Genomic DNA, 19043 nt, shown 5'->3' with positions numbered 1-19043 from the left:
GAAGCAACTGTTAGAACTGGACATGGAACAACAGGCTGGTTCCAAATAGGAAAAGGAGAACGTCAAGGTTGTATATTGTCACCTTGCTTATTTAACTTATATGCAGAGTACATCATGAGGAATGCTGGGCTGGAAGAAGCACAAGCTGGAATCAAGATTGCTGGGAGAAATATCAGTAACCTCAGATACGCAGATGACACTACCCTTATGGCAGAAAGTGAAGAGGAACTCAAAAGCCTCTTGATGAAAGTGAAAGAGGAGAGTGAAAAGGTTGGCTTGAAGCTCAACATTCAGAAAACAAAGATCATGGCATTTGGTCCCATCACTTCACGGGAAATAGATGGAAAAACAGTGGAAACAGTGTCAGACTTTGTTTTTTTGGGCTCCAAAATCACTGCAGATGCTGATTGCAGCCATGAAATTAAAAGACGCTTGCTCCTTGGAAGGAAAGTTATGACCAACCTTGATAGTATATTAAAAAGCAGAGACATTACTTTGCCAACCAAGGTCCGTCTAGTCAAGGCAATGGTTTTTCCCGTGGTCATGTATGGATGTGAGAGTTGGACTGTGAAGAAGGCTGATTGCCGAAGAATCGATGCTTTTGAACTGTGGTGTTGGAGAAGACTCTTGAGAGTCCCTTGGACTGCAAGGAGATCCAACCAGTCCATTCGAAAGGAGATCAATCCTGGATGTTCATTGGAGGGACTGATGCTAAAGCTGAAACTGCAATACTTTGGCCACCTCATGCGACGAGTTGACTCACTAGAAAAGACTCTGATGCTGGGAAAGGTTGGGGGCGGGAGGAGAAGGGGACGACGGAGAATGAGATGGCTGGATGGGATCACCGACTCTGTGGACATGAGTTTGAGTGTACTCCGGGAGTTGGTGATGGACAGGGAGGCCTGGCGTGCTGTGATTCATGGGGTCGCGGAGAGTCGGACACGACTGAGCGACTGAACTGAACTGAACTGAACTGAACTCATATATACGGAATCTAGAAAAATGGTACTGAAGAATTTATTTACAGGGCAGCAATGGAGAAACAGACGTAGAGAATAGACTTATGGACATGGGGAGAGGGGAGGAGAGGGTGAGATGTATGGAAAGACATGGAAACTTATATTACCATATTTAAAATAGATAGCCAATGGGAATTTGCTGTATGGTTCAGGAAACTCAAACAGGGGCTCTATACCACCCTAGAGGGGTGGGATGGGCAGGGAGATGGGAGGGAGGTTCAAAAGGAAGGGAATATATGTATATCTATGGCTGATTCATGTTGAGGTTTGACAGAAAACAACAAAATTCTATAAAGTGATTATCCTTCAATAAAAAATAAATTAACTAAAAAAAATTGAACGAATTGGGCTACGAAGTTTTGCCTCATCTGCCATATTTACCTGACCTCTCGCTAACTAACTACCAGTACTTCAAGCATCTCAACAATTTTTTGCAGGGAAAACACTTCCACAACCATCAGGAGGCAGAAAATGCTTTCCAAGAGTTCATCGAATCCCAAAGCATGGACTTCTATGCTACAGGAATAAACAAACATTTCTTGTTGGCAAAAATGTGTTGCTTGTAATGGTTCCTATTTTGGTTAATAAAGATATGTTTGAGTCTAGTTAAAATGATTTAAAATTCATGATCTGAAATAGCAATTACATTTGCACCAACCTAATAGTTGTGGAGAAAGCTGATCGCCGAAGAATTGATGCTTTTGAACTGTGGTGCTGGAGAAGACTCTTGAGAGTCCCTTGGACTGCAAGGAGATCCAACCAGTCCATTCTAGAGGAGATCAATCCTGGGTGTTCATTGGAAGGACTTATGCTAAAGCTGAAACTCCAATACTCTGGCCACCTCATGCGACAAGTTGACTCACTGGAAAAGACTCTGATGCTGGGAGCGATTGGGGGTAGGAGGAGACGGGGACGACAGAGAATGAGGTGGCTGGATGGCATCACCGACTCGATGGACATGAGTTTGAGTGTACTCCGGGAGTTGGTGATGGACACGGGAGGCCTGACGTGCTGTGATTCATGGGGTCGCTAAGAGTCGGACACGACTGAGTGACTGAACTGAACTGAACTGAATAGTTGTGGGGTAGGGGAATTGTCTTAACATAGTCTTGTCCAAATGCTCTCCTAGAGCTGGAATCCTTTACAATTTTTCAACACATTCATTCCCCAGCAGTGGAAGCTTTCTACTTAGTGGGTTCATATATTCCAGTGCTGTTGTAAAGATTTTTAGAAGCTCATTTCTTTAACAGCTCCTCTTGACTTATTTAACTGATTAAAAAATGCTTTATCATGAAACTTTTCAAATGTAATCAACAAATGTATGTCCCTTTACTAGAGGACAATACACTGATAGCCCATACTGACTACCCAAACCCAACAGTTAAGATTTTGCCACACTTGCTTCACTATACCTCCCTTTTTCCTGAAGTCATTTAATTCACATTATAAACACAGTACTGTTATCATACCTCACAATATTAATACAAATAGAAATTCTGTCGTCAAATATACAATTTAGAATTAAATTTCCCTAAATGTCTCTGAAATATCTTTATTGTTTATTTGCTCAAATCAGGGTCAAGACAGGTCCACACTTGACAAGAGGTGGCTAATTTTTAATTATAAAAGCAATACATGCTCATTGTTAAAAAAATTCAAATGATTCAGAAATACCGTGAAAAGTAGAATTCCCTTTCTCCCCATCACCCAATTTCCACGTTCCACTGTTAAGTTTCTTGCATAACCTAGAAAATTTTAACACATATATAAACATGTCTTCACAAATAGGATAATACCATATATATGTTCCATAATTTTTTCATAATAAAAATCAGTACATCAAGATCTATCTTTAACAGCTACTAGGCAACCTCCTATATGTTTGTGGCAAAATTTAAACTCATACTGATAGTCACATGTAGGTTGTTTTCATTGGGCCATTTTGCTACAGTAAATGTCATTTTGCATACACCCCTGCCCACTTGTTCAAATATTGCTGAGGGATAAATTTCTAGAAATGGAATTGCTGGGTGAAAGTGTGGGAATGACTTTTATTTGGATTGGATACATATTCATCAAGAGTGAAAAATTCTGTTTTGTCCACACCCCCACTAAATCTGATAGATTAAAAATGTGGGTCCTGACTACCTTTCAGATTTCCTCTGCTGAGCAGTTTTCTTTTTTTAAAATTTTATTTTATATTGGATCTCTCAGCAGTTTTTAATGACTGTTCATTCAAATTTAAAAAGTCCCATTAGAAATAGTTAATACTAGCAAAGTGTCAGTCTAAAAAATTTTTGAGTTAAGCACATGCCAGCAGAGAACTAAAAATATCCAGAAAATTTTTAATAATATATCCAGAAAATTAAAGCTTCATAAAAGCTCCATCATATTTCAAATAAGGGAGGCTAACTTCTGCAGTAACTCTTACTTGTGTGGGTCTGGCCTAAACAAAACCCTCAAAGGGACTTTGGAGAAAAGTTGTTTCTTTAGGCAGAGAATTACAGCATATAAGGGAAAATTAAAATTTGATAACTATTAGATTTTCCCTGGATCTGTCCTGTCATATAGAGGCCACAAACTATATGCGGCTAAATGCACTTAAAATGTGGCTAATGCAACTGTAAAACTGAATTCCTAATTCTTAATTTTTATTAAATGTAAAAATACTAGAAAATATTTAAGATGCTTTGAATAACTTGAGCATGTGAATATATTTTTCCACAGTAAATTTTATGAAATCTAAATACAAATTATGTCTGATAAAAACCTAGAATCTGAACTGACATGTATTTTAAGTGTAAAATACACACCAGATTTTGGAGACTTAGTATGAAAGAAAGAATATAAAATAGCTTATCAATTTTTATAATGATTAGATATTGAAATGTTTGATATATTATGCTAAATAAATTATTGAAACTGATTTTACCAGATTTTTTTTAAGAGAAGCTATCAGACATTTTACAATTATGTATTTAACTCATATATTTCTGTTAGGCAATGGTGTTCTAGATTAAAATGACTAAGCTGGGGAGACTCCATTTTTCTGGGGAGAAGATTCATAGCATTCCCCACCAATGTGAAGTCCTGTGGAGGGGAAGAATAATCATACTATACACAGAACTATAGATATCCTCTAGCTCTTTCTGAGGCTGCTTTCAAAACACCTTAAAGCATTTAACTAAGTCACTGTTATTGGCCCATGAAAGAGAGATTTCCAGCAGCCAAATCTTCTGATATTCATCCACCAGCCAGTCCGTTTGCAGCAGGCCGAGGTGTGCCGGTACTGAAAATCTTAGCTTCCCAACAGGCGTTAGTGTTCCAGAGGAACATTATAACCAAAGAAATGCATCAGGAGGATTAATCTTTCCATCTTCTGCCCCTCTCCCCACACCACATCCTCTACTTAAAAAAAAAATAAAGTATTATGGGACAAAAAATGTGGAATTGTTGCATGGCTAATTAAAAACTAAAAGTAAAACTGCTGACCCAAGAAGGTCATGCGGAATACCATGAATATCAAGTTAGCAGTGAGGAAATTAAAAGGAATATTTACTTTTGAATAATAAAGCATTCCTTGTTACTCATTTCATGAAGTTAGTTAAGTGATGGTTCTATCCCCATAAAGCAGGAGGAGACCAGTTTTCATTTGATTTCTCACAATCCATCTTTGTTTCTTTGTTTCTCTCAGGAAGCTGAACACCATTGCATTCTCTTTTCACATATTACATAGCTCTTTTCAAATATTACATATTAGTTCCCAGACTTATTAGACCATAGATTCATAACTGAGAAAGACAGGTCAAGATGAGATTGCCAGTGTCAGGACAGGGAAGAATTAGGAGAGGGTAGAGGTATGAATGTTTTGATTCTCGAAAGCGAGTACAAGCTAAAACAAGTTTGAGGATCTCTGCCCTAAATCTACATTGCTTCACACTAGAGCAACAAATGTAGTACAAAACATCAGCTCACTTTTGAGCAAATCAAAACGCTAGGAATTCTTTGCACTGGAGGAGGTAACACTGACTAACATGCCCTGTGCAATAGTCCACTGGGTTCTTTAATCAAAGTAAGCTGACTTTAAAGTTGACATATGCAAAGTAGGAGTTTTCCTACCTACTACTTAAAGCATGCCTATACTTATCACCAAAAGTAGGTACACTCGAAAAGTAACTACAGCATTTCAACTCAGTGATCTTACAAACCAGAAAAAATTCTTAGGTCACTTTCTTACAGCCACTTTTCATCCACAAGGAAGGCAACAGTCATAACCTTTTTGAAACAAAGTAAGTAGAAAGCCAGATTATTAAGAATCTTCAGTCATGATTTCACCACCAGTCCCAGTAATTTCTAGGCCCATGGGAGCAGCAGAGTTGAGGATTAGGGACAAGTTGGAAATTTCCTTAACCTGTTGGCAGCAGTCACCACGTAGAAGTGTTTCTTAAGCGGGGGAGAGAAAAAAAGAGGAGGGAAGCATATTTTTAGACCAGTTACTTAAAGAAGACACAATAAAAGGACTTGCTTAAGTTTAGCCACTTGAGTTTGTTTAAAATTGATAACTAAAGGGGAAAAGAAGATTCTAGCAAAACTAGAGTAAAACAGTCACATGACTTTCAGGGGCATGTCTGGAGCAAGTTTGAAGTGAGAAAATATGTTCTCCTGCCCTTTTCATGTGAAAAATGGAGCACTCTAGAATGGTATTTTTTAAATTGTAATTCACAGCCTACCAGTGAGTCATGAAATCAAATTCATGGAGCATGATTAGAACATTTTTAATGAAACCAAATATCACAGAGTAGAAAATATCAGAGCTCATCATACTCTGTGGAGCAAAAGTCACAGTATTTTTGCTTCACACATGTGTGAGTATACATATACTTGTATGCTGGCTTTATTGAGGATCTAAGCCAACATCAAAATATTGGAAGGTCACTTCTCTGGGGGACAATTGTTTTTAAGATATGTTTTACATCCATGGTTCCAAAGAGCTTGTTGTAAACAAAATTATAAAGCTTTTAAAGCCTAATAGGGCTTCCCTGGTGGCTCAAATGGTAAAGAATCTGCCTGCAATGCAGGAGACTCAAGTTCAATACCTGGGTTGGAAGATCCCCTGGAGAAGGGCATGGCTACCCACTCCAGTATTCTTACCTGGAGGATTCTATGGACAGAGGACCCTGGTGGACTACAGTCCATGGGGTCACAAATTGTGGGACAAAACTGAGTGGCTAACACTTTCACTTCCAGGCTTTCCTAGGCCCTCTTTCTGAAATGTGGAGGAATCAGCCACAAAATACAGGCAGTTAGTTCTGATCACTTCACTGCAATGGTCATTGAGAACATATGTTCAAACTTCACGCTGTCACTTCAAGTGTTCAAATAAGTATGAATTAAGTGCTACTTTGATGCCAGTCATTTTTGGTCTGAGGCATTTTTTAAATCAAGGTAATAGGTTTTAACATGAGGCTTTTTTCTCCCTAAATAATCTATTTGGAATCAAAATGTAAGTAAAAAACTTAGTACACTTCTTTCACAGGACATTTAAAGAAGACAAATGCTGCTTTTACTAAAAGAAAAACATACCTTCCATTTCCTCTGAGCCATGTATTTCTGCAGCAATAGCTGGGATTTGAGATGAACTTTCGATTTTGAAGCTTTAGCAGGCAAATTATTCAGCCAATCATGTTTCAGGCACTGTGTGGCACTCATTCTGCAGCTGTGAAATCAAACATCAGGTGAGACTTTTAGCTGGGGTTGCCTTTTCTGGCTGTCTAAAATCTGTTCAGTTGGTAGGAAGCTGAGTCAGTGGAAGAGATTAATCATTTGGGCAGATTCATGCCACATACTAAAAAAAGACATCCTCCTACCTAAAATTCCCATCCTTAAAAGTGCAAGAATGTCGTCAGCAAAATGTTCCCAGCCCTCTATGGAAGATGTATTTTCCAGTGATTAATTACCACCTCCCAGAGTAGAGCTGCAGAATTGAGGCAGGACAGAAGGGGGGCCAGGTGAGCCTGGAATTGCTCTCAAGAAGTAAAAGAACTTCACAGAGAATAATGTCAACTTGTTCTTCTGAATTAGAAATATTTTTCATCACACATAATTTTCACAGTCAGGAAGAAACAAAACAGTCATGGCCAGGGAATGACAGCTACCTCAGAGCCCAGATCTTGGGCCTTATCACTTGTAGTTATTCCCGTATATCTGAGTATTGGAAAACTCAGTGGTCCAACCCATGACCTTGATAAACCTACTCAAAAGTAAGTAGGTCTTCATCTCTAAGAAATAAAGTTTTGTGTCTTTTATTGTGGGGAATAACACCTACATATCTCAACTTTTTTTCAACATTAGCCTATCAAAAGCGATAACTTGGAAATAGGCTTAATTTGTAAATACGGTCCTTTCTAAAACTCTGTCTAGATTTTATGACCCTAGTCACTTGTTTCTTAATTGATTTCCTTTGTCCCTTTCCCTGCTACCTTTTTTTCCCAAAGAAGTAGCAGACTAAGAAATCCTGGACAGAACTGGTCTCTAGGACAAAAGGACCATTCACCTCGGCAGCCCTGCCCAGTACAGCCTGATTTCCACAGCATCCAGATGGATGGTGACCATCAGAATGGATCACGGGTGATAAGCAATAAAGGGTACCTCTTCTCTTTGACCAGCAACCGAGAGACAAAGTCCTTGGCCTCCTCTGACAGCCCTTCAAATGTATCAGCATCAAAATCCCAGTTACAGTTCACAATGAAATTCATGGTCTCTGCATCTGTTTCTCCTAGAAATGGGGACAAACCACTGAGTCTACAGAGGAGAGAAAGGACTGTCAGTATGTGGAATCCACACCGGCCAACACACATTGACAAGACAGAGAAGACGCTTACAAGGTCAAGCAAAACTAATCAGAACCAAGAAGGTTCAAAAGAAAAGCACCCCCCTGCCCCCCATTACCTCTCTATAGGAGAAATCCACAGCACTCAATAGAGGAAGTGGAAGGACTGGGAAATTGATGGCAGGAAGGGTGTTGGATAAAGTCCCTTATCATGTTCACCACATTCCCTCTTGTTGTTTAGTCGCTCAGTTGTGTCCAGCTCTTTGCGACTCCATGGACTGTAGCCCACCAGGCTCCTCTATCCATGGGATTTCCCAGGCAAGAATACTGGAATGGGTTGCCATTTTCTTCTCCAACATTCCCTCTTACCCTGAGTCACTTGGGGCCCAACCCAATATGCCCATTTGTCATGTACATTTGACTGGATTTTAAAACAGCTTGGCATGTCTCTGAGACTACCCAGGCCTCAGAGGCCAAAGGAAAACGGGCTTTACTAGGCTCATCTGGAGGAGGGCAAAGAGACAGGACAAACTCCCTGGCTGGCCTTGGGCCTCAGTATTCCCCCACCTGGTGTGGCCTACGCACAAAGTACAGGAAACAGTTAAACCGTAATAATAAGACTGGGAGCAAAGCTTGATTTTGTTGTGCCCCTGAGGAAATACTGAGAGAACTGGAGAGAGAGGAGAAAGTTAAGTCTGTGGTTGGCTCTCCTCTCGTCCCATCCTACCTCTACTTCCTCAGCCCAGAGAAAACGGGGAGCAGAGGGAGCTGCTGAGCTGAGCTCTGCTCTGTCCGCCCCGCTCCTTACCACTCCAGTGCACTCCAGCCCCACTTGTCCTGCAGCACCTCTATTTCTTCACCAGAGGGCTCTCTCTCTAGTGGAAGCTGATGTATCAACCCAGAGGTTTCTGGCAATTAATAACTCTGGGACCAGCCCACTAGCAACAACTGATTAGAGCCAGTGTATAAATACTCCAACTCCCTCCCCATTCAGCTGAACTAGCTCTGAGCGGGTCCCACAGTGGGTCCCATGTTCCCCACAGGATTAAACTCCAGTTACCCACAGTGGTTACTGACTCCACAACACACAGCTTGCTAGTTGCCTTCCTTCTCCATTTCACTTCCCTACTTCACTGGTGTTTCTCTTGGGGACACCTCCCCAGTAAACTCCTCACACTCAAATTTTTGCTGCTTCTAAGGATTCATTGGAAGGACTGATGCTAAAGCTGAAACTCCAATACTTTGGCCACCTCATGCAATGAGTTGACTCACTGGAAAAGAGTCTGATGCTAGGAGGGATTGGGGGTGGGAGGAGACGGGGATGACAGAGAATGAGATGGCTGGATGGCATCACCAACTTGATGGACATGAGTTTGAGTGCACTCCAGGAGTTGGTGATGGACAGGGAGGCCTGGCGTGCTGTGATTCATGGGGTCGCAAAGAGTCGGACACGACTGAATGACTGAACTGAACTGAACTGAAGGATACCCAAACTAAGACAAATGACCTCCATCCCCAGTGGGAAACCATGCCCCTGGGCACTCACAGCATGTAGGTGATGACTCCCACACTCCACATATCCGTCGGGAACGAGACAAACTCATAATTGACGACTTCTGGGGCCAGGAACTCAGGAGTGCCAAAGTTCACCTTCAGCTTCTCCCGAGGCTTGTATCTGGGGAGGAGGGGCGCAGAGCACAATGGGAGTGAGCCCCGAGAGAAGCTGGGGATGCTAGGCTAATTATTGTTGGCAGCTAAATACTCCTCAACCCTTGGTGTCAGCCATGTTTTCTAGATCTCACATCCCACCATGTGTGGTTCACTGGGAAGTCATCACACCCTCAGGCCGTAAATGCAGACTTTCCTAAGTCACTGGGGAAAGCAAGAAAACCACAGTCTTCCTCCTCTAGGTATTTGCAACCTGAAATGGAGGGAAGATCAATATATCTTATTTGGCCTACAGTCACATGAATGAGGGCTTCCCGTGGCTCAGCTGGTAAAGAATCCACCTGCAATGCGGGAGACCTGGGTTTGATCCTTGGGTTGGGAAGATCCCCTGGAGAAGGGAAAGGCTACCCACTCCAGGATCCTAGCCTGGAGAATTCCATGGACTACAGTCCATGGGGCCGTAGAGTCAGACATAACTGAGTGACTTTCACCCGCTCACTCACTCACATGAGTGAGCAAAAACTGGGTAGAAGCTGTGTGAGGAGCACTGCTCTGTTGTGCAACATGGTTAAAGGGAAGATGGTATAGAAAGAGACAAAATGCTCAGCATCACTGACCGTCAAATCAAAACCACAGGGAAATAAAAATCAAAACCACAATGAAATAGTACCCACACCATCAGAAAAAAATAGAAAATAGCAAGTGTTGGCTAGGATGTGATGAAATTAGAACCTTTAATAGTGGAAATGTAAAATGATGCAGTTACTATGGAAAACAGGGTGGCAGTTCTTCAAAAAAACTTTTTAAAGAACTACCATATGATCCAGGAATCCTGCTTCTGGATACATATCCAAAAAAATTAAAAGCATCATCTTGAAGTCATATTTATACACCCACATTCGTGGCAGCAGTATTCAAAACTAGCCAAAAGGTGAAAGCAACCCAAGTATCCATCAACAGATTAATGGATAAACAAAATTTGGTATATACATACAATAGAATATCATTCAGCCTTAAAAAGAAAGAAAATTCTAACACATACTGTAATTTGGATGAACCTCAAAGACATTCAGTTCAGTTCAGTCGCTCAGTCGTGTCCGACTCTCCGCGACCCCATGAATCACAGAACGCCAGGCCTCCCTGTCCATCACCAACTCCCGGAGCTCACTCAAACTCATGTCCACAGAGTCGGTGATGCCATCCAGCCATCTCATTCTCGGTTGTCCCCTTCTTCTCCCACCTCCAACCTTTCCCAGCATCAGAGTCTTTTCCAGTGAGTCAGACATTACAGTAAGTGAAATAAGCTAGTCACAAAAAGACAAATACTGTGTGATTCCACTTATATGAGGTTCCCAGAGTAGTCAATGCAGAGAGAGAGTAGGATGATGATTTCCAGGTGCTGGAGGCAGGAGGAAAATGAATGTTATTTGTTTAATGTGTATAGAGTCTCAGTTTTGCAAGGTAAAAAGAGCTCTGGAAATTAGTTGCACAATATGAACATAGTTAAAGATGCTTGCTCCTTGGAAGAAAAGTTATGACAAACCTATACAACATATTAAAAAGCAGAAGACATCACTTTGTAGTCATGTATGGATGTGAGAGTTGGACCATAAAGAAGGTTGAGCACCAAAGAATTGATGTTTTTTAATTGTGGTGTTGGAGAAGACTCTTGAGAGTCCCTTGGACAACAAGGAGATCAAACCAGTCAATTCTAAAGGAAATCAACCTTGAATATCCATTGCAAGGACTGATACTGAAACTGAAACTCTAATACTTTGACCACATGATGCAAAGAGCTAACTCACTGGAAAAAGTCCTGATGCTGGTAAAGACTGAGGGCAGGAGGAGAAGGGGGCAAGGTGGCAAGAGTTTGAGCAAACTCTGGGAGAGAGGGAAGCCTGGGGTGCTGCAGTCCATGGGGCCACAAAGAGTCAGATACATCTGAGTGACTGAACAACAATTGTAACTATTCTTAATAAAGGCTAACGTGGTAAATTTTAAGTTACATGTGTTTCATAAAATTACCGAAAAAGATATGAAAAAGTATTCTGAACATGAAGTTTAAGGGAGACTAGGAACATAATTGATTGCTGCATAGAGAAGTTTGATTTTTGCTGAATGGTAAAAGTTGATTTTTAGAATCATTCTTGAAAGAGAAGAAAATCCCTAGCTAAAATTTAATGGGCAGCAACAAAGGTGTCCTTCAGTTGGTGAGTGGATAATATAAAGTATGGTACATCCAGACAATGGAATAGTTCAGTTCAGTTCAGTTCAGTTGCTCAGTCGTGTCCGACTCCTTGTGACCCCATGAATCGCAGCATGCCAGGCCTCCCTGTCCATCACCAACTCCTGGAGTTCACTCAAACTCATGTCCATTGAGTCGGTGATGCCATCCAGCCATCTCATTCTCTATTGTCCCCTTCTCCTCCTGCCCCCAATCCCTCCCAGCATCAGAGTCTTTACGAGTGAGTCAACTCTTTGCATGAGGTGGCCAAAGTATTGGAGTTCAGCTTTAGCATCAGTCCTTCCAATGAACACCCAGGACTGATCTCTTTTAGAATGGACTGGTTGGATCTCCTTGCAGTCCAAGGGCCTCTCAAGAGTATTCTCCAACACCACAGTTCAAAAGCATCAATTCTTTGGCGATCAGCTTTCTTCACAGTCCAACTCTCACATCCATACATGACCACTGGAAAAACCATAGCCTTGACTAGATGGACCTTGGTTGGCAAAGTAATGTCTCTGCTTTTTAACATGCTATCTAGGTTGGTCATAACTTTCCTTCCAAGGAGTAAGTGTCTTTTAATTTCATGGCTGCAATCAGCATCTGCAGTGATTTTGGAGCCCAAAAAAATAAAGTCTGACACTGTTTCCACTGTTTCCCCATCTATTTCCCATGAAGTGATGGAACCAGATGCCATGATATTGGTTTTCTGAATGTTGAGCTTCAAGCCAACTTTTTCACTCTCCTCTTTCACTGTCATCAGGAGGCTTTTTAGTTCCTCTTCACTTTCTGCCATAAGGGTGGTGTCACCTGCATATCTGAGATTAGTGATATTTCTCCCGGCAATCTTGATTTCAGCTTGTGCTTCTTCCAGCCCAGTGTTCCTCATGATGTACTCTGCATATAAGTTAAATAAGCAGGGTGACAATATACAACCTTGACGTTCTCCTTTTCCTATTTGGAACCAGTCTGTTGTTCCATGTCCAGTTCTAACTGTTGCTTCCTGACCTGCATACAGGTTTCTCAAGAGGCAGGTCAGGTGGTCTGGTATTCCCATCTCTTTCAGAATGTTCCACAGTTATTGTGATCCACACAGTCAAAGGCTTTGGCATAGTCAATGAAGCAGAAGTAGATGTTTGTCTGGAACTCTCTTGATTTTTCCATGATCCAGCAGATGTTGGCAATTTGATCTCTGGTTCCTCTGCCTTTTCTAAAACCAGCTTGAACATCTGGAAGTTCACGGTTCACGTATTGCTGAAGCCTGGCTTAGAGAATTTTGAGCATGACTTTACTAGCGTGTGAGATGAATGCAATTGTGCAGTAGTTTGAGTATTCAACAATAATAATAAAAAAGAAACAAAGAACCATCAAGCCATGAAAAGACACATAAGTGCGCTAGGTCACTTTAGTAGTGTCTGACTCTTTGCGACCCTATGGAATGTAGCCCAACAGGCTCCTCTGTCCATGGAATTCTCCAGGCAAGAATACTGGAGTGGATTGCCATGCCCTTCTACAGGGGATCTTCCTAACCCAGGGATTGAACCCACATCTCCTGCATTGGCAGGTGAGTTCTTTACCACTGAAGCCACCTGGGAAGCCCTGAAAAGACATGGAAGGACCTTAAAAGCATATTGCCAAATGAAAGAAGCCAATCTGAAAAGGTTACATACTGTAGGATTCCAAATATATGACATTCTGGTAAAGGCAAAACTATGGAGACAATAAAAAGATCAGTGATTGCCAGGGTTAGGGAGGAGGAATGATAAATAGGTGAAGCACTTAGGATTTTAAGGGCAGTAAAGATACTCTTCCTTTAGAAGACTCTTGAGAGTCCCTTATGCTGCAAGGAGATCCAACCAGTCCATTCTAGAGGAGATCAATCCTGGGTGTTCATTGGAAGGACTGATGCTAAAGCTGAAACTCCAATACTTTGGCCACCTCATGCGACGAGTTGACTCAATGGAAAAGACTCTGATGCTGGGAAAGGTTGGGGGTGGGAGGAGACGACAGAGAATGAGATGGCTGGATGGCATCACCAACTCTGTGGATATGAGTTTGAGTGAACTCCGGGAGTTGGTGATGGACAGGGAGGCCTGGCGTGCTGTGATTCATGAGGTCGCGAAGAGTCGGACACGACTGAGCGACTGGACTGAATTGAACTGAAAGATACCCTGTTGATGAATATATGCCATCATACATTATTTGTCTAAACCCATTTGTTGTTGTTCAGTTGCTAAGTTGTGTCAGTCTCTTTGTGATCCGTGGACTGCAGCACCCCAGGATTCTCTATCCTTCACTATCTCCCAGAGTTTGTTCAAACTCATGTCAATTATGTCGATGATGCAACCCAACTATTTCATCCTCTGTTGTCCCCTTCTCCTCCTGCCCTCAATCTTTCCCAGCATCAGGGTCTTTTCTAATGAGTCAGCTTTTGCCATCACGTGCTAAAGTACTGTAGCTTCAGCTTCAGTATCAGTCCTTGCAATGAATATTCAGGGTTGATTTCCTTTAGGATTGACTGGTTTGATCTCCTTGCTGTTCAAGGGACTCTCAAGAGTCTTCTCCAGCACCAAAATTTGAAAGCATCAATTCTCAGTACTCAGACTTCTTCATGGTCCAACTCTCACATCCATACATGACTACTGGAAAAACCACAGCTTTGACTATTATGGACCTTTATTGGCAGAGTGATGTCTCTGTTTTTAAATACACTGTCTAGGTTTGTCATAGCTTTCCTTCCCAGGAGCAAGTGTCTTTTAATTTAATGGCTGCAGTCACCATCTGCAGTGATTTTGGAGTCTCCCAAATAAAAATCTGTCACTGTTTCTACTTTTTCCCTTTCTATTTGCCATGAAGTGATGAGACCAGATGCCTTGATCTTGGTTTTTTGATGAGTTTTAAGCCAGATTTTTTACTCTCCTCTTTCACCCTCATCAAGAAGCTCTTCAGTTCCTTTTCACTTTTGGCCATTAGAGTGGTATCATCTGCCTATCTGAGGTTGTTGATATTTCTCCTGGCAATCTTGATTCCAGCTTGTGATTCATCCATCCTGTCATTTCACATGATGTACTCTTCATGGTGGTGGTGGTTTAGTTGTGCCTGACTCTTGCGAACCCATGGACTGTAGCGCCCCCCCTGTACCCCCCATCCATGGGATTCTCCAGGCAAGAATACTGGAGTGGGTTGCCATTTCCTTCTCCAATACTCTTTGTGAGTACATCACTAATCCAAACCCACAGAATGTACAATATCAAGAGTGTACCTTAATTTAAACTATGGACTTTGGGTGATCATGATGTGTCAAAGTAGGCTTATCATTGTTGATGATGTGGGAGGCTTTGAATATGTGGGAAAGGGGATAAATGGAAAACCCCTGTTCCTTTCCTCAATTTTGATATGCACCTAAAACTCTAAAAATTAAATATCTATTTTAAAAAATCAATGATTACTTTCCATTTGCAGATACCATGCTAAAAGCTTTATTTATGTAAACTTTCATCCCCATAACAGCACCATGAAGTAAGACTACTGTCCCCATTTTACAGATAGGGAAATTGAGAGAGATGAATAAAATAAATATTCTGCTGTGTGGCCCAATTCCCTTAAATCAGGGATATGAGTTTTCAAAATACAGTCTCCTCTCTTTCAAATTTGCCAAGAGCCAGGCAAATGCAAACCTTGAGCCAACACAGCCCACACCCATCCAGTGAAAGTGCAACAAAGATCACCTTGGTGGCTGAGTTGTGGCAGGAAGCCAGGGAGGGGAAGAAAGTGAAAGCTTTCCTCTGGCAGCCTGTTCCTCCCCTGCACTGGCACCTGCATGGAGCCTCAGAGCCAAGCAGCCAAAGTGAGAGGAACAGCCTTCCTCTTGAGGACAGAAGCTCTCAGCCCCTGGATACCACTTTCCTAGGACACACTCTTATTTCTACTGCTTCATCTGCCCCACATCCACATCTTGTATCATGTGACTTTGTAGTTCCTTCCACTAGAGATGGGATATTTTACCCCATCCCACTGATGCTGAGCTTGGCCATGTGAGTTGCTTTGGCCAGTGCTATGTGGGTGGAAGTGATAGTGGGCCAATTCCAAGCTAGGCTGTAGGAATGCGCCCTCCTGCTCCTCGGCCATCACCGTGGGAAGAGATGAGAGACACCTGGAAAAGACCGGTCCTCACTGACCTGCATCCAAGCCCAGTTCAGCTCAGCCTAGATCGGAAACTCCCTACCAGTGCTGTGTGGGTAAAAGTTTAATGACCAGTCATCTGATTTTTTAAAAAATCCTGATTTTTAGCATCTGCCAATGGTATAAATATTGATTTCACCATGCCTGATTTTAAAGTACTATCAGGATGTCACTGAATAAAGAGTGGAGATAGGCAATAGCACGCTATTTTATAGTCTTTCCACAATAAGAATAACAATAGGCATAAATAACCTCATGAGCATAAATAATAGTGAAATGTAGTCAAATAATTAGGAATTATTAAGTTTCTAACATGTAATATCTTGGACTTCCCTGGTGGTACAGTGGATAAGAATCTGCCTACCCATGCAGGTGACAGAGGTTTGATCCCTGGTCTGGGAAGATCCCACATGCCACACAGCAACTAAGCCCATATGTCACAACTACTCAGCCCATGCTGTAGGTCCCACAAGCTGCAACTACTGAGCCCATGTGCTGAGATTACTGAAGCTTCTGCACCCTAGAGCTTGTGCTCTGCAACAAAAGAAGCCAACACAATGAGAAGCCCGAACACCACAACTAGACAGTAGCCCCCACTCTCTGCAACTACAGGAAGGCCACATTCAGCCACAGACTCAGAACAACCAAAAATGAAAATAAATAATGTAAAATTGTAATATCTTTGTTTCAATATAATTTTTTTAATTGTACATTTATACAATTTAATTTTTAATAATGGTCATGTTTAACAACTGGCTTACAAGATTCCTTATCATGAGCTAGTGTAAATTGGGTCCATCATACTAGTTCTCCAGCTGACTCAAAAATGTGTGGAGGAAAATAAACAATTGTTTTAAGTCACTGTGACTTGTTTTACAGCAAGGAGTGTATATGGGGGTGACTTGTGGCAATAGTTAACCGATCCATCCACCCCAAAGCTGGGTCAAAGTATCCAAGATTCCTTTTCCAAATTCCCAGAGCAAGGCCCCCTGTAATCATAAGGTTACATATGCAGTCACAGCCCATAATGTTTGGGACAAGCACCTCCTTGCCCTGCCAAAGGATCTGATTAAATGTACTTAGATTCCAATCTGAGCCCTGCACTGGAAGTCAGGAGGCACATCCCTGCACCCAAAATTCTGGAGACCAAGCTTAAACAAGCTATTTCCCGTTTGTCTCCATCCTCAACCCTTTGATATGTCCTTACTTAGACCCACTGATGACTCTTACCACCAAGCCTGCTGTAAAACTGGTCCCTCTTGCTGGATGTTAGAGTCTCTGAAGATTTGTATGGCCCTTCCCTACTGAAGGCCATAAATCCACTCACAATCCCAGTGCCTTCTCACTGCTCCACCCAGAAATACAACTGTACTTTCTATGGTTCTTGTTAGGGGGAAACTTTGTCATCTCCTCCCTCTTTATAAACATTTAAACTATTCTGGAGCATAAGGCATACTCTCTCAACACACATAGTCCCCCCCACAGGTCCCTCCTCTTAAAATCACACTGCCCAGTAAGCAGGCCAATTTGCCAAACAATCCTTTGGCTGAGTGACCAGTTTGCCAGACTGCTGAGGATGTTTTTGATGTTTTCCTTTCATCTCACAGCCAGAACCCATGAACCTGTCGGCCCAGCTCCACCGAGAGCCATTTCCTGAGCACCATGTTTTCTGACACCTACACTTCTCCCTAAGTGTCCTCAGCATCCACTGTCCCACCTGCAGCTCCTGCCTTCCCCAGGTCAGCCTGCTCACGCACAGAGCACATCCTATTCTCAGCCCCTGAGTCACACTAGCCCTCTTGCCTCCCCTCCATGGAGAGTCGTGCTGGAGCCAGTTGTCACAGGTGCACAAAAGCCAGCTGTGCACATCTCCTCTCAGCTCTGTACTCAGGGATGTCGTATTGGTAGCTTGAAATCAGCCAAAGTTAGCAAAGGTTACACATCAATCCCATCCCCTCTCACATGCCAGCTGCAGAGGGTTGTTAAACATTTACCAGCATTATTGCCCGCAGGTAACAAAACTTTGTCCATTCCTCTCTTCTGGCTGCTCAGAAAAGCCTTCTCAGACTCCAGGGACCTCAGGTGTTTGCTTCTTGCTCTGAATTCACAGTGTGTCACTGTAAATCCTCATTTGGCAATTGGTCATCTGACATTTGGGAGGGTCCTGCATACACACTAGCGTGTGCAGTCTCAGTAAAGAATATATTGCTCTGCAGTGAGGGAACAGTGGTTCTTGTGGAAAAGTGAAAGTGAAATTGTTAGTCGCTCAGTCGTGTCTGACTCTTTGCGACCCCACGGACTGTAGCCTCTCAGGGTCCCCTGTCATTGGTCCCTTGTCATTTCTCTAGGCAAGACTGGGTTGCCATGCCCTTCTCCAGGGAATCTTCCTGACCCCAAGGATCGAACCTGGGTCTCCCACATTGCAAGCAGACTATGCCGTCTGAGCCACCAGGGAACACTGGTTCTGGTGGGGGTTGGGCAAAAAAAGTCTTAGCTATTGCAATGGCCTGTGGCTCTCCAAAGGGCCACAGTACATAAACAGATACACAGTGCACCTGTGGCACCATGAAGACGGAACCTGGGGATTAGGAAAGAAATGGTTAAAAAGGCTCTTTGTGGAGCAGGCAGAGACATGGAAACTAGGTTGAGAAGCATGGCCTGGTGCATAAGATATGGAAGTGTACAGGAGGCATCCCGATTTTATACAACATAACTTGGAAAAATATTAAGCAATTTTTTTTTACATTATGGGTTGAGTGTGATTTTTAAGCTTTTCGGTTGGGGGGCTTGGTATTGTTAATGAAATACAATACACTGTGTAATGAGGATCCTGAAGGTACAGTGGGATGATAAGAACTTCCCTCTGCTGTTTCTCTAACAACCCCACACTTGGCCTCCCATCCATCATGCAGAGCACTGAAAATGCACATTTCACACCTACAAAGAGATAACATTGACCACTCAACCAGTGGAGCAGTGACCTAGGAAGACCACCACTCTGGTTTTGAATGCCACCTCTGAGAGGCCCATGATGGACACCAGCTGCTGAACTCCGGCAAGTAGCTCTGCCTCCGTGGAGATGAGAGTCTCTCCTTTCTCCCCTTGTGGAGAGAGTGGAAGA

At 42.4% G+C, this 19043-nt stretch overlaps 1 protein-coding gene across 4 annotated transcripts in view; it reads right to left on the bottom strand.

Moving 5' to 3' along the window:
• Positions 1 to 2532: 2532 nt before the first annotated feature.
• Positions 2533 to 19043, bottom strand: part of MYLK3 (myosin light chain kinase 3) — a 60026-nt gene continuing 43515 nt past the window's right edge. For 2 of the 4 annotated variants that reach the window (XM_088830538.1, XM_055412852.2), the window contains exons 10-13: positions 9395 to 9523; positions 7668 to 7820; positions 6603 to 6735; positions 2533 to 5462 (exon numbers count right to left, since the gene is read on the bottom strand). In XM_088830538.1, coding sequence (XP_088686664.1) covers positions 5403 to 5462; positions 6603 to 6735; positions 7668 to 7820; positions 9395 to 9523 — 475 coding nt within the window. In that variant the 3' untranslated portion in view covers positions 2533 to 5402. The remainder of the gene's footprint in view (positions 5463 to 6602; positions 6736 to 7667; positions 7821 to 9394; positions 9524 to 19043) is intronic. The other 2 variants (XM_055412854.2, XM_055412855.2) reach the window with 1 other exon arrangement.

This window comes from Moschus berezovskii, chromosome 22 (assembly GCF_049115385.1).
Source record: "Moschus berezovskii isolate FMDL1 chromosome 22, NW_MosBer_1.0, whole genome shotgun sequence".
In the NCBI taxonomy this organism is placed as follows: Eukaryota; Metazoa; Chordata; class Mammalia; order Artiodactyla; family Moschidae; genus Moschus; species Moschus berezovskii.
This window is presented reverse-complemented; position numbering and strand designations above follow the sequence as displayed.